The sequence below is a fragment of the Tigriopus californicus genome, chromosome 11 (genome assembly GCF_007210705.1).
Source record: "Tigriopus californicus strain San Diego chromosome 11, Tcal_SD_v2.1, whole genome shotgun sequence".
NCBI classification, from domain to species: Eukaryota; Metazoa; Arthropoda; class Copepoda; order Harpacticoida; family Harpacticidae; genus Tigriopus; species Tigriopus californicus.
Genome location: NC_081450.1, coordinates 6,268,979 through 6,284,602, shown reverse-complemented (window position 1 = coordinate 6,284,602; position 15,624 = coordinate 6,268,979). Strand labels below are relative to the sequence as shown.

The 15,624-nt window shown below is 37.7% G+C and overlaps 2 protein-coding genes across 2 annotated transcripts; both read right to left on the bottom strand.

Annotated features, from left to right (window-relative positions):
* Window positions 1–6,817: 6,817 nt before the first annotated feature.
* On the bottom strand, window positions 6,818–9,256 carry LOC131890403 (uncharacterized). The gene is made up of 4 exons (XM_059239742.1): window positions 9,040–9,256; window positions 8,785–8,956; window positions 8,498–8,717; window positions 6,818–7,155 (listed from the first exon to the last, which is right to left on the bottom strand). Exons 1-4 carry the CDS (start codon window positions 9,086–9,088, stop codon window positions 6,886–6,888), a joined length of 711 nt encoding a protein of 236 aa, XP_059095725.1. The 5' UTR covers window positions 9,089–9,256; the 3' UTR covers window positions 6,818–6,885.
* Window positions 9,257–12,159: 2,903 nt separating this feature from the next.
* LOC131890400 (protein IMPACT-like) lies at window positions 12,160–13,585 on the bottom strand. Its single transcript, XM_059239739.1, has 3 exons — window positions 13,095–13,585; window positions 12,592–13,024; window positions 12,160–12,531 (listed from the first exon to the last, which is right to left on the bottom strand). The coding sequence occupies exons 1-3, from the start codon at window positions 13,257–13,259 to the stop codon at window positions 12,287–12,289; spliced, it is 843 nt and encodes a 280-aa protein (XP_059095722.1). The 5' UTR covers window positions 13,260–13,585; the 3' UTR covers window positions 12,160–12,286.
* Window positions 13,586–15,624: the final 2,039 nt, after the last annotated feature.

The window sequence follows — 15,624 nt, the reverse complement described above, 5'->3', positions numbered from 1 at the left end:
GCAAAATCTCTTTCTTTGAAAACGTTCTATTCCTTCTCAAGTCAAAGAGGTTCAATCAATCTAAGCTTCATCAGTTACTCTTGTTTGGATTCAGTTGATTTACCTGAAATTTTTAATTGAAAATTATTTTAAACTTGATTTCATAAATGACGGTAAATGAGATTGCATTTAGTATTGTATTGCCGCCAGGCAACATTTATTGACATTTCAGTATCCTATTGAACGCGATTTGCCCAAGACAAAACTTCTAAAGTAATGATACCTCTCATCAACAACGCATTGAGTTTTCTAAACCCACTTATCAACAGCATTCTTAAATAAACATTGCACTGTTTTCTTCAATTTTGACCTGAACTGGAAAACTACTTTTTCACCTACATAGCACTGTTATACGATTGCAAGGAATTTTAGTTGAGCTCATTACTTTCTAAATTAAAATATCATTAATAATATAAACAAAAAGCAAGATAATTTTCAAGTTCTGCAAACTTTATCAATTTCCCATATGAAGCAAAGGAAATTCTTACACTAATGCATTGCGGCGCCCTGATTTTAGATATTTTGTGGAGGAATAATCTAGGCAAACGTTACAGTCCACCAGCACCATGATTCAATTAAATCTATAACTAACTGTGAAATAAGTTGTGCAATGAAACTCAAAAATGTCGTTTTTGGTGGGTTAGGTTCTGTCACCACAACTATATAGTTTCAACAAGGGTGCAAATTGAAATGAATGACCAATTCAGTATATGTTCGGTGCGAATTGGTTGAGAGGTTTGTTTAGATTCTTCATCCACTAAATGTCCCAAATCAGGGTAGGGTGTTGCTCTATTTCTTTCCTTGAATTTGGTTTACCTCACATGGCTAATTCTTTCAAATTGAAGTTTGTAAGGTTGAGAAAATAAGCTCTCCACACAGCAGAAGAATAGGATAGCGCCTCCATGAGTGTGTTTTTAATGCAAATTTTTGCCACTGAACCAGGAAGGAAAATGTGAAATAACAATAAATTAGGTTGTTATTGTAATATCAATGCAAGGTGAATATTGCGTTGATGAGGATTTAACAATTCAGTATTCCGGGTTTGATAAGAACAAGGTAAAACAGGGTCAAACCATAAAAGATGTTTTTTTAACCTTCCAATAGTTTTAATTTTGGAGTGGAATAAGAAATGAAGGTATGTCCGATTAAAATCAAACTTAAAAAGCAAGTGGCAGTCCCAATAATTTAATATTTTTTGGGGATATGTGCAAAGTTTTTCTTTTTTCCCAAATTTTTCAACTTTTTCGTTATTTTGATCACATTTTGGCTCAAAACATCACTTTTGAATCTGCCCTCTAACTCTGACCCATGTGCTTGTCGTTGCCTGTGTCCTTCAAGCCCTAACTCTCTGATGACGTCAGCACATATTATTGGGAGTTTATGTGTACTTTCCCACCTAAACAGTTTTTTCTTAGAAGATAAGTTAGAGTTACAAACAGGTCATTTATTCTTGAAAGGGGGTGTACATCTACAACTGCATTTTATTAAATGCCTCATTTTTACTCTTTAACATAAAAAATTCATCCTCAAGTCACAAAAAGTCGTTTATTTCTGTTACTTTTAAATTTTGTGTTATCGCAATTGTTTTTCCGATATGTCAGGGCATACTTTTTGCATTATCGTTTAAATTATTATTTTCGTTACATTAAAAATAACACTAGACCACTAACCTTTGAAAAAATGTCGATGATTTTTTCCCCTTTTCAATGGCCATTTAATAAAAAGACTAAAGAGTAACACATGTTTGCACTTCAATCGTTTAATTTTAATTCTAACTCTACGAGAAATTTCAATGGCGACAGATCCATGTCTAACATACAAAGCGGTCCATCCCCTTTTCGACCAATTTATGTGACTTGAAATATCTGTCAAAGAAGAAATTTCACCCATAAACATTTAGTGCCACTCCTATCATCTTGTAATGTTACTTGACTTGGTATTCAATTCACTAGCCAACAATAGAGTGTAATTCAGAGGTCTTCGTTCTCTGATTTGCTTACGCTACGTTCTTGAAGAGAAGAGAACAACAAAGTCCTTTAACATGACACCGAGCCTAATAGAGTTTATGTTATACTTGACATTCATATTTCATCGAATTATTTGACAGTGAAACATTGCAACAACATTGACGAAATATGATCTGGTTTCGTTATTGAGCAACAACCAAAATGTTGGTTGTTTTCGCTCGAGTTAGTCAGCATGTGAACGTTTTACTCCATCTAGTTCACTTCCACTGTGATTTTCTTCCGTCTGTATGGGGACTATAATTTCCTCATAGAGCGAGCACTTAAGATTGCATTACAAAAGGTCATCAGATTTTACGAGTACTTGAACAATAGTTCGAGTTATTTGCCCGGCAAGAGTGTAATTGGTCACACATAGTTGATTTAAATGATATTGAAACAAGGAGTACAATGCGGAAAAATCCAATTAATTAGAATGACAATACTTTTTAGCCATATCGAAGCATTAAGATAAGACCAATTCCACTGATTATCACTCAATTTAAAAGTAAGTGAATTACGATGACAACTTTGACCTTCAAGCACAAATGGTGAGTAGTCAATATCGGTTTGATAAGTTGTTTTCAAGACTCTGGGTTGGAGCAATTCTGAGTCCTTTTTTTGATGTATTTTAGTGGTATAGGAGATTTTAATCGTTTCAATTAAAGCTACTCACAAATACATGAGTTCAGCTGTAAAATGGTTTGGTGAAATATTTTCGTTCAAAGCCAAAACTGGCCCAGAATCTTATGGAGTGATTACAACATTACTTTGACCGTCTATTCGGGGTAGTGCCCTGCAATAGCATAAAAATGCTATCACAGGACACTAATTCTGAGTTCCCCAATCCAGGTTTTGGGCCCAGATTTGTTCAAGTTCGTTTAATTGGGCAGATCTTTAGATCGTATCATGTACTCATTTTCGATAAAATAAGGTATCAAATTTACGCTCGTTACCCACGAAAAATTATCTCTTCCCCCAATTTTTTACAGCATTTTGGAATCACATAGGATAATTAAAAGACTCCAAAACTCTTTGAGTTGATTCGAAATCATATCGTTAATTAGGATCAATATATCCATGCGTAAGCAATATCAATATGATTTATATATTTTTGGCAGTATTAGCCCTTGGCTGAGCACCATTTATTGGGGAAAGTAAAGTACCAAAGAGCAAAAACTTCATTTTTTGATTTAGTGAGAATATGATCTAGCCCGACCATATAACATGACCAATAAATATGGGAGCAAAGAAAAATGCTTTTAGTCAAACAATTAAACAAGGTACCAGATTGAAATTTTGAACAAATGTTGGTAAAACCTTTTCAATTCCACTTTGTTTCAGTAGATTTGACAATGGTCACCTTAATCACATGTCTTCATTAATTTTGAAAGCGAACCAAAACAAGGTTGAAGTGAATATGTCTCACCAATATCTGTTCAAATTTCAAGTCAATAACTATCGTAATCTGTAATTATTGCCACAGAATAGATCCTACCAAGACGCTGTACCATCTCCTCTGAAATAATGGTTAATTCAGCAACAAGGCCTCCATCAAGACTGCCACAAGGATGGACTCATTCCACGTGATTCAAACTGCGAAACTGTGAAAGTATCAGGGAACTGAAGACAATTCTCAATGGTGCATGGGCCATAATTCTAGGGGGGAGATAATGCAGTCTTTAAGCGATCACTTTCCTTAGTATCTACCCGGAGTCATTACCAATTGCGGTGACCATTGTGAAAATTATTGAGCCAAAGTTGAATTTCAAATGTCAGACCTAGATCTGTTCAAAATTTCAGTCCAATACCTTAAGTAAATATGATGTTATAGGCATATTTCTCTGTTCCCAAAATTACTGGTCATGGTGTAGACTAAAGCCATAGCGCATTGATCGGTCAGAGCATTCGTTTTCCTCCTTGCTACTCCTAGCTCGATCTCGAACTAAGTTAGTAGAGGCCTCTTCAATACAAACGAACCATCCGAGTTAATAACGTTTCATGTTCAGAAGCGCTGCTGCAACTTCAAGTTAAGACCTCATCAAAATTATTTATTGCAAAATTTTACTTCTGTACCGAGCTTAAAAATGACAGTACATGTATATAAACTAGAAGTACGTCCTAAGTTTGCGATCGTTTTCATCACACCAGGAAATACTCGTTGTCATGTCTGAATGAGGGGAGATTAATTCACGCCAACAGAGGATCAACTTGGGATTTATGACAACTCCAATAGGATTGCCAATTCCTTGTCCTATTACGGGAAGAAGTCGTACTATCGTGGATATTGATGAAAACGGATTAGTCGCTGTCAAATGAGAATAGGGCATCAATTATTCATTTGAACGTACTATTTACGCAAGACGTTTTTGGTGCAAAAAGTTTGATAGAGCTTTGACTCGAACTCCTAATCCGTTGACTTAAATTCTTTCAAAATCAAATCAAATCATAGGGCGAGTCAAAATCATTTGTTCCATTCCTTGGTTTCATAAGCTAGTGTAGCCGAGCGGTCTAATCGCATTGTGAAGAGGTAAGTAATCTTTTCCCAAGTTAACGTGGGTTTATACCCCGCCACCTCCAGTGGACCTTTTAGTTCTTTCATCTCGAACTGCGAACTTGGGATTTCATTTCGAACATTGGTTAGGAAGTCCGCAAAAAAGAACTGCTTTTGAAAATCTTATAAATAGTTAGTGACCCTGGAAACACAATGGGTCGTCTACTGGTTTCACAAGTAGTCTACATGGCAATAAAGCGTGGTTCTTCCCCGATTTCGTTTGAGCTGCCTAACTGGCCAATAAGAGGCGAAAGATTGACGAGTTAGTCAATGCAGTCCATCTCTTTGCCAAGGACCTTCCCTAAATGCAACATGGCCTTTATGTCTGCTAGGGTCAGTCTGCACTCCAACTTAAAACAAACTCGCCCCATCATTACCCTTTGAACAGAGTCAGGGATTCAAAGCATGGTTTTTGTTTGGTTAAAAAGTTCAATTTGTGGACGGAAGCATTTTGTAAAGTCGAGGGATCCCTTAGAACCGTACATGAAAAAACAATGCAAAACACGCAGAAAAACCAAAGCTCTCCTCCAGGACATTTATTGAAAGGGGGAAACTATTACGGATTTATACAGATAATAAACCTCCTTGTAAGAACTACGCAGTTATTGGAATACTCTTGATTTTAGCACCATTTTTATTGAAACCGTTTTTTACCCTATGAATTACATTGGTCACAAGAACCAACCCAAGATCCAGAGTCCGGATATCGTAACCATTTTGCGTTGATTATCATACTATGTCCATACTATTGTATCAAAGCCCACCAGAGAAAGCAGAATTCGGTTAATTCGGAACAATTCTTCTTTTCATGATTTTTGGAAGTTCTTATATCCGTATTTCATTGTACTAGTCAACGCACCAATCAATAGGGGATGTCAAGTAAAGGAAATTTAAGGAAAAATGTGGTCCGGCACCCTGATTTTGGTCATCTTGGGGAGAGAGAGCTAAGACAAACATCACTGTCAACTCGCACCATTCGTCCTTTGAATTTTTAATAATGAGGGATTTTGAGCGAGTTGTGTTAAAAAATCTTACGAAATGAGCATGTTTGGTGTTAATCAGTGAACGCACTATCAAATTGGCTCAATACCACAATGCTAATTGCCTAGACAAGCATGTAAAATGGAAAAAATGTCAAAATCCAAAGCATGCACAGTGCGGTTTGGCTGGGCATGTTGTCTTTAATTTTACTCCATGGAATACCATCAGTTGTCCATGTACGTGTTTACTTGACTAGCGCTATTAGGACTTGCCTTACGTTACATTAGGCTTTAGCTTTTATGTGGTTCTGATGGCTGAAGGAGATAGAGCTCTTGGTGGCCAATAAGAGGGACCGTGATGGCTCGCAGATGCTATCAATCTTCCCTTACATATGAGGTTGTGAACCTGATCAGACTTTTTGTTGAACATCTCTTATTGACTTGTCAAACTTTAAAATTTGCTTTAAAATCTGTCTCACGGAACCTTCCTCCGACGATTTATTTCTCGTACTTGTTTTGGGTTTTGGGTCGTACATGGGTCGTACATTCGCCTTCACAACTTTTAGATGTTTTGTGAGGCGTTAGTCATCATACTGCGAAATTCTTGAGTTTGACAAGTCAATAAGTCCTCAGTAGGATGCCACGTCGATTCACTTATCTTGCTTTAATTGGTTTTAATCAAGACAGTCCTACAGTCAGTCAACCCCTGACCCTGAATTTAGAACCTTAGTCTAGAATTATGACACTTTATGTGTCCAAAAGCAATGCCCATCACAGATAAAGAGTAGGCTTGTTGGAGCCGACAAAGTATCAGGGTGTCACTCCTGTACCAAGAGCTTTATTTGTCGTGTATGTTGAGCGCTCGATCAGACAATTCAAACCATGGATCATATGATGTGTGGTTCCAAGACGTTTTTTTCTTAGATTCACAGAAGATAGCTTGGCGAAAGTTGATTGCCCTATCCATGCCACTTTTGTCAGCAAAACGCCCGGAGAAGGGTATACATTTGCACTTCAATATCAAATCTTCCTTGAATACAATTTACTGCATTTACGATCAGACTTGAATGAAATATTTGGTCATATTTAATGCAATCTCCTAACTGTTTTTACCAGCACTAGTGATTATAGTCTACCATTATTTTTCAATTAAGATATCCTAAGTGGATTGCAATGGCAATCATGGTATTGATGTTTCGAAAAACTTGTGAATGACAACGTAAATCAAACACAGCTCAGGATCAACTTCAGTCGTTTATTAGAGATCATGCAAATTCGTCTTGCCGAGATCAATGAAAGAACTCGCGTCTCAATTAAATCTGAACACCCCAGATGACCTGCTACTTTCACCCGATTCATATACAGACAGATATTTTCGGTCCACTTTTCTAATTCTATAATCGATTCTCAAAAAGGAGTTGAATCCGCTTTCCCTCTCTGCACTTGTCACATCCATGTTTTTGTACTCGTCCACCACTAGGTGTGACAATTGGAGGCTGTTGGCACTTTTCGTCCTGACTTGTTTTTTTGGCGTGTCAATCGGATGAATGGGTCCAACATACCGAGTTCGAAGCCTCATCTAGAAGTGAAAGCCTGAATTTACTTGCATGTCTTTGAAGGACCATTTGAATCGTATGCACACACGATAGAACAGTTTCAACTTTGGCCGTTGGCAAAAGAAATGATACAGCATTGCTTAAAAGCCAAAGATTCCTTGATAAATCTAAATTTCTACACCTCGAAAAAGTGTCGTTTTAAGGGGAAAATGAAAGAAAGGACTTGACAGTTCCACAACCCATAACTTTGTATGAGAATAACATTGATTGTTGAATTATAAAAAAATGATAAACAATTCCATTAGTCAAATCAAGCAACAGTTAAAATTGATTTTACGAGATCGAATCTGATGCACCTTGTTTTGAAGTCACTGCATATGATTGCAAAGTCAAAATATTGTCATATAAAAAAGGCATATAGATATTGCGGGGAACAAAACTATTCGAATTTTCGAACATGCACGCATTTTTGGGAGTTATTAGTGATCTTTACTCTACATAAGGAAAATGGTTTACTTGCTGAACTTCAGAGTAGACTTTCTTGGATGTGATTTTTTTTTCTCCTTTTTACTGACTTCCTTACCGCTATAAGGAATGGAATGTCCAGCACCTCAAAGACATACAACTTATGCATTAGATCTTTTTTTGTATTTTTACATTATCTCATCTACCGACGAAATAGAGTTGGGGGATCTGGCCAGCCCTTGAATATAAGGCTGATCAAGAACTTCAATCGAGAAGTGTCCGAGTCTTACTTAAAAGGTGCTACTGGATCAACATCAACATACCCCCAAAGAATATTTCAAGGGGAGCAAATCGAGCAATGAAGGAGCCCGAGGAAACAGTGGGGAAGACTTTATTATTTTTACAAACTAGCCTGGATTCTCGAAGGCTTGAAGGTGCTTTTAAACGCACTTTAAGCCTCCACGGTCACTACAATTGGCCCTAAAACCAGGGTTAGAACAAATCTCAAAAATGTGTTATTTAACCCAATACAAAAAAACACCAATACTCTCATACTTTTTATGTTCTTGGTAAAACTTGGGAAAACGTATATCTTAGACGCCTACAAGAAAATCTCTCTGATCAATATTTCGTTCTTGGAACGTCATAAAAAGTTCATTTCTTATGAAGTATATTTATCATTCAAAGCACCCTCGACCCTTTTTTCCCGAATTTGAAACAACTGTGCGCCACGAATTGGGAATTTGGCTTGAAAATATATTTCATTTTGACTTCTTTTTCTTTTCCGAATAGAGCCGGGCATTGATCAGAAAAATTTGCATTGACCCTAGTGCTTTGGAGTTGTTTGCTGGACAAAAGGGATTGTATCAAAAACAAGAGAAAAGTAAGTTGCTCGTTTACCGTTGGTTTTTCTTGTGCTGAGATGGCCACAATCTGACAGGAGTAACGTTGGGCAATTTCAGAGTCCCCAATTACATAGACCCATGAGTACCAAACAGGGTAAACTTGTTGAAACCTGGCGAAAAACCGTTGGCCGTCGTAAAGCCACGAATGGTCGAAAGAATTGTGGGGGCCTTTCGGATTTCCCACATTAATCGGAAACCGGCAAGACAATCGGGCACTTAAAGATAGATAGCACATGTATACGAGATGGCTTAGTCATCACTTTTGAGCTAATTCTCTCTCACCTGTCAATGGTTGTGAAGACGGTAGAGTTGTAATGGAAATGTTCCAAATGTTTACAAACGTCTTCAACAAACATAATATCTGAACACTTTCTGGCGGGACATTCCACTTTTCGGTAAATACATGATGCTGGATGGCGCTTCTTGCACTCCTCTTTTTTCCTGGGGTCACAATCTAGAATTCACATGGGACTCGAGGCTAATTAATGAATTGCCAGAAGTAATGTATTGAAGAGTAGCTGATGAATGAATTCTTACTCCCTCTGTCGATCTTGAAGCCAGGTGAATGCAACAATTCCACTGACATGTTTCTGTGTGCTAGTCAATATGAGTACGATCACGAAGTGGAGCTAATATTTCGATCCAAATCCGCTCTTCAACTTGCGATTATTCTTATCATCTTATTAACACAGATTAGCCATAAGGACGCATATTCAGAGGCAATAGTTGATTGAAAGCGTCAACCAGAGGTGGGCATTGTCCGAGTGCTGCATATATGCAATGTGACTCGCATTTTGTAAGAGAAAAAAACCAACAAAGAGGTCAAAAAGGGCCTAAAACGACCTTTTTGACATTCTAACATCTGTTTCTTGGCATTTTTACATTTTTTTGCATGTTCGCACCTTTTTGTGCAATTTTAAAATCTTTTCACATTTTGCACGCTCCTTTTCATGCCTCCCACGGCGCAACCAACGTGAGAGGTTGTGAAATGTCAACTGATGTGCAACACCCATATTGAAACTAGAAAAAACTGCGTAATTGCATAGTACCTAGAACCATCAAAAGAAAGCAAAACGAGGGAAAACATATTTTCTGTGTTTTTACTTAAATAATTATGCTCATTAGCCTAATTGTTGACTATCAAAGTGTACTACTGCATCCAACTGAAGGCAGTGCCTCTTCCATCATAATCCATACCCTAACAGACTTTCATGTGTCATCCATGTACTCAAAAAAACTGGTCCGACTTTCTTGCTAGCAATGCATATTATTGGTGGATGTTGGAACCTCTATAAAAAGACGTTTCTTTACGACATTTGTGAGTAATAGAAAAGCTTTTCTTAGAGATACCTACCCCCAGTTTTCTCTCCTCGATTGTGAGGCTTTTTGAATTTTATTGTGTATTTCCCTCCCTTTTGCCTATTATCGTGCATTGTTGATAATCTTAACAATCCAGAGAGTTTTTTTTAATTGCCTTTGGCTCAGCAGAGTGGATGGAGTGAATTGAAAATTGGCGGCTAATCCCCCCAGTAAAAAGAAAGTTCAAGTACCAGGTTTTACTTGTTACCCATAGTAGCACAACTTGAGTCATCCACATATATCCTCGAAACCAAATATCTACTCGATATCCTATGCTCGACTGAAAAAGTGAACTTTTGCTCTCGATTGTAAACAATTTTAGGCCAAACGACCCCTGAGTTAGGTTAACTTTTGGGTTGACGAAGCCCATCTGTGCATGAGCGAAGTTAAGATTGTCAAGAATGTGCTTCAGGATATCTTTACGAGTTTTCTTTTTTTGAATGATTCATGCTTGATGGCAACATTTTAAAAAATACAAGGAATCTCATAAAATTAAAATCAGGCCAATGAATTTTGTCATGACAAGCCAAATACACAAAATTTGTGGAAATTGGGTAGTACCCGACCCTTCCCCACCTCTGGCCATTAAAATTGTAGACCAAAAATCATGCAGTTCCTGCTTTTCGTCCCCATTTTTTAGTATCACATAAGGTGCGATTAATATCTCTTCTGCCTTTAAGATCCCAGACTATACTATATATGAATATGGTTAAGACCCTGTCGTCATTGAAGCCCCAACATTAGCTAGATTGTAAGTGAGGTTGAAATAAAACCATGGTGTTTTTTATCTGTTTGTACGATCAATAACAATCACTCAATTTTCTTCAAAATTGTTGAGGAAATAGGGCTGAACAGTTTACAACCTTTGGAGAAGGGTCTGCAAGTAAACATAGAGTATGTGAACGGGACATTGAGGGGTATGCAGGATAATACATCAATCCTGTTCAAGCATGTTGCAATCAAACGTCATTTTAACGCTGTGCCCTTTTGAACAACGGAGAGGATATATTGAATCAAAATCGTAGTAGATAGCATACGGTATTTTCAGTCGATATATCTATCCTACCTTTAAAGATAACCCCACTGAGTTCTCGAGCATTGACGATAGACTCATTTCACGAAAAAACATAACTGAATACTCTTACCGTCCACAAAACAAAGGGGAAAAACAAAGCAAAGGTCATCAATTTTCACTCTTTTGTGTTACATAACTTACCTCCGAAAAATGTTGCTAGTGCGAGAAAGAAGAAGAGAGATTATTTCTATGAAATAATTACGGAAGTCACGCTCATATTACAGATAGGATGGAATGTCAAACAACTCCAGGCAACGTTTATCTTTAGATTGAGAACTAGAATAAAGACCAGATTTATATCTTCAATGTGCTTCAGGCCGTTATATGAAAATTAACAATTTTGATGCATAAAATGTCATCTTTCTGTTGGACAGAAAAAGTGTGTACACCAATTGAACTAAATTGGGTTGCAATAACACGTAATCGGAATTGGACATGTCGCCCAAATGTAAGCATGGAAATTCCCTTTTTTCCAGTCAAATATTTTTTGTACGTATTCACTTATGGTTTTAAACATGTTCTTGACCATAGATATCGTCAAGATATGGGTCAAAAAGTTTGTTTTACTTTTTTGAAAAATATGTACTTTTGATTATTGACCTGGCACTTTCCTACAGGGTGGATTCTACAAGGTGCTACAGAACTTGCTTTGGCTACAGTGCCTTTTGCGTTAAATAATTTATTTTCAAAATTGGTGCCCTAATTGCCTACAGCATTAGCAACGCTTGTTGAGTAACAACTTTCAAAGTGCGAAAGCCAAACGCGAGTACGTACACGTACTTACTCTTCCTCATGCCGGGCACTCAACGCTGGAAATTGATTTATTAAACTTAACAAAACATAATTGTCTCTTCACCAAACAAGCAATTGATCATTACGAGAGGACAAAGTCATTTTAACCAGTGAAAAAATTGCATCTGTCCTTACTCCTGACCAGCAAGACCATTTGGGACAGCATTTTTTTAAATTCAGCATATTGAGCGTCCCATTTATGAGACTGGCCGTAAGTGTTTTCAGTAAACATTGCTGGCCAAGATCGGACAATTTGACTAATCATTCCTATGCTGACAGAGAGTTCATTGACGCGCCTAAATCTAAAACTTTTTGTGTGCATCTACGAATTAGATAGGCAAAGCAATTATCAAAAAGGTAATCCAAGCCTTTGTTTGTAAAACTTTATCCCGTTTTCCTTGTAAGAAAATTGTATAGAACATACGAATAAGTTCAACGAGCTTGGCATGAATTTATACTTGAAAGAAATTTCATGTTTAGACGACATATTTGTTTTTGTAGTTAATTACATTTTGTGGAGTAATTGAACCAACTTTTTTGTTGGGAAATAAGGTGTCATCATTTTCTGCACTTGGTTGTCGTGAAATTGGGGTCTTTGCTGATGGCTCCATTGATTTCTAAAATGTTTCTCGTCGCGTTGTTGATGTGTTTGAATCGATCTGGACCCAAATGAATACCGCCAAACCATCGTGATACGACCACAACCACGTTTTCAACGCCAATAATCTCTAAAAGATGAAGCATGCGACTACCCGCTTGATTCTCCCCATCATCATCACAATCTTGAATCACGAGTTTTCCATCTTAAACAAAGAACAAACGATTAGCCTCTATTGATTTTCATCCGCCTACCCTTATTTAACCTGTTTTTTTGATTCGATAAGCAAACATATTATGCGCGGCATTGGCGATTTTGCGGTTCTCCTTCAATTTAGCTAGCACAGCTTGCACTTCCTCCACATTCTGGACGCGAGCAAAATGGGCTTGAAATATGCTTTTCCGATCCTCAATGGGGTCCCCAGTGAATATCTCCGGACATTCTATTGCTAAACGTCTCGCTTCTAAATCACCCAAGATGCGCTCCGAATCAGTTTTAAGTGGCACCTGATCGTCATTTTCGACACTTCTGACGAGAGTTTTAGTCCATTGTTCCACGGCTTCTCGAATGGCCTCCACCCATGTAAAGACTACGGGTAAGCCAAGTTTGTCTTGACCAAGGGCATCTAGTTGTTGAGATAAACTCTCTTTGACCTCCGTAGATAAAAACGGAGCGGATAGCTCATAATTGGGAGGGCTCTGTAATAGATCAAAAGATAGTTCTGGATTGTCGCTTGAAGGATAAAAGTATTTGATGGATGTCCAGCACCTCTGAAGGATAAGATGGAGGGAATGATACTCGAAGCAAAGCCTCATGATTCGCGTCTTGTATCCTCAAGTCGATTTGTTGAGTACTGTGAATTGTGATATTTTGAGGATAGATCGAGGTTAAAACCTCGATTTCCTCCTCTTGTTGGAGCCGATTATCTTCCATCCTAACTCTCTATGTGCATGAAAAAAACATGGAACTTCCCACGATATCGGGAAGAAGTGTGGTACACATATTAAAGTTATGTATGTGCTGTTATGTGTTGTCCACGATGACTTCATAACTTTGCCAAGGAAACAAACAACATCATTACGGAAGGTAAAGCTTTAAACTCTTGGAACCTCACACTTATGTGCTTTTTAATTCTAAACATAAATCAAAAGGAACTGAATATGTGCCTGATGAATGAAACATGAAACCGCAGAAGCCACATCAACAGCGATACACCGACCGAAGACATTTTCAATGTCACGGCTATATTATGAATAATAATTCAATGAATAACTTTAGAAACAGTTAGAATTCTGCTCCGCTAGGTGTCAGGCTAACCTAACGTTCTCACTGACAACAAAACAGCCCTTTACTAGTAGAGTGACCAATCCTTGCTTTGTTATTAATCAAAAACAAAGTAGGCTCCTAACAACCAACTATTCAACCGAACAAGACACTGATATACAATAGCTCCATCCACTAATTTCTACACAAATAAATAATAAAGGCCAAAGCAACCGACAAGATACCTTGAATTATTAACCACTTACGAATACAGTCACTTCGTTGGCAAGAGTGCAAGCGGGAGCGCAAGCGGGAGCGCGAGGTCTGAACGTAAACAAACCAACAGGGTTGGTTGATTGACAGCGCGCGGAAAGTAAGACAAGGCATGAACCACTGCAAACTGGACAGGAATGCCAAGGTTGATAATTGACTTTTCGGGATCAAGTCACCGCATTGCGGGTTTTTTAAATGAGACTCGCGCTAGGTTGGTGCGACTGCACAGGTAGTTTACACATTAATTGAACAACTGAATCAAAAGTTATGCCACCTTAAAACTCAAATTATAACTGACTACGCTGATTGGGCAATGAAACACTAGATTGACGCCGTTTACTAGAGTCTTCCACTGGACTCAAGCCTTTTGTCAGACTTGCCCCAGCACTAGTCCTTCAATCTCTAAACCGGACTCAATCTCTGTTTTCCATCCTAGTGTAAAGCCACCTTAAGACAGATATCTGGTTTGAATTAATCTCGGCCCTGAATTTTATGTTGAGGAAACTCTTACACGTTAGCCACGCCTCAGACAGAGAACAAAGCTGATGCCAAACATGGTACTGACTGACAAACATAGGAAATAGGCAATGTGATCCAGGTCTGAGAAATTAATGACAATCATTTTTGACAACCTATCAGAAATGGTAGCAGAAAATTGCAAAAAATCCTTCAAAGTTGATTTTTGCCACTGAGAAGGACCTTGGATGAGATATCATTTAAAGGCGTTTTGGACCGGCCAACCAAAAGTGGTTGAAAGCGGCCAAAGTCCTTCCAAGTCAATTCATGCCCTAGCTGATGCAATCAATCCTCTGACCCTAGCCCCAAACCGAAAAAAGGCTGGTTGTTGGGTTCATGATTTTTCAGAACTTGTTGAGGAAGTAATCAGGGATGCAAGAATGACAAAATGATGCTTCACACTATAAGAAATTCTGCCTTGTTCAAATTCATTTTATTTCTTGCCCAAATTCAAAATTTTCAGACTAGGTTAGTGTATGATAACCGGATGGTGGCTGTTGACTAGATTGTTTGTGGAGGTATTTATAAAAAAGGAAAATTTCTATGACGAGTATGATGGTAGGAGTAGTGTTAAATGTAAATTGATATTGATGACTAGAATATAACACCTCCCTTCCAGGGACAATAGGGAAGCACAAAGATATCACAGAAGACTTGGTGGAATGACTAGAGTTACATACATTGTGCGCTAGATGAATATTGATGGGGGTGTCTGAAAGTTGCCATTGCTGTCATTGGAAATGTTTGGCATTTTATTTCAGATCATCTTTTGGACTCTTTTCAAAAATGAAGATCATAATTGGCAATTTGGTTAAAAGGCTCATTAGGTTGAAAGATCAGCAGAACTAAGAACAATTACACTTGAAATGTACTTTAACAAAAACAATGATTCATTTTTTTAAATTCATTTGGCTTGATCAGCTTTTTGACGTCGTTTTGGTGATTTTTCCAAGACACCCAAAATACCTCAATTTCTGTAGAAATTTCAAACTAGTTAATGGCCAATTTCCCTTCCCAAAGGCCATCAAACTACCACAGAAATGATGAATTGCTCAGCTTCTGGCTGCAATAGCCAATTTGTATGGTGCAAATATTATATTTTGCTTTTTTCTTGATTAAATGAGTGGATCAATTGGTATGAGCCCTCTTAAAGATTGCTCCATAAATCAACACAGGATGATTGAATAAGCTTTCACATTTCTGATAATTGATTAACACAAAGGGGCAAATGCATTCAATCTGTGTT

Coding starts and splice junctions, on each gene's coding strand:
- LOC131890403 (XM_059239742.1), bottom strand. CDS start 9,088: ATGTCAGTGGAATTGTTGCATTCACCTGGCTTCAAGATCGACAGAGGG. Junction 8,718..8,784: donor GTCTTCACAACCATTGACAG/GTGAGAGAGAAT, acceptor TCTATCTTTAAG/TGCCCGATTGTCTTGCCGGT. Junction 7,156..8,497: donor CAGCACAAGAAAAACCAACG/GTAAACGAGCAA, acceptor TTTCACTTCTAG/ATGAGGCTTCGAACTCGGTA.
- LOC131890400 (XM_059239739.1), bottom strand. CDS start 13,259: ATGGAAGATAATCGGCTCCAACAAGAGGAGGAAATCGAGGTTTTAACC. Junction 13,025..13,094: donor CTCCATCTTATCCTTCAGAG/GTGCTGGACATC, acceptor GATCTATTACAG/AGCCCTCCCAATTATGAGCT. Junction 12,532..12,591: donor TTATCGAATCAAAAAAACAG/GTTAAATAAGGG, acceptor TCTTTGTTTAAG/ATGGAAAACTCGTGATTCAA.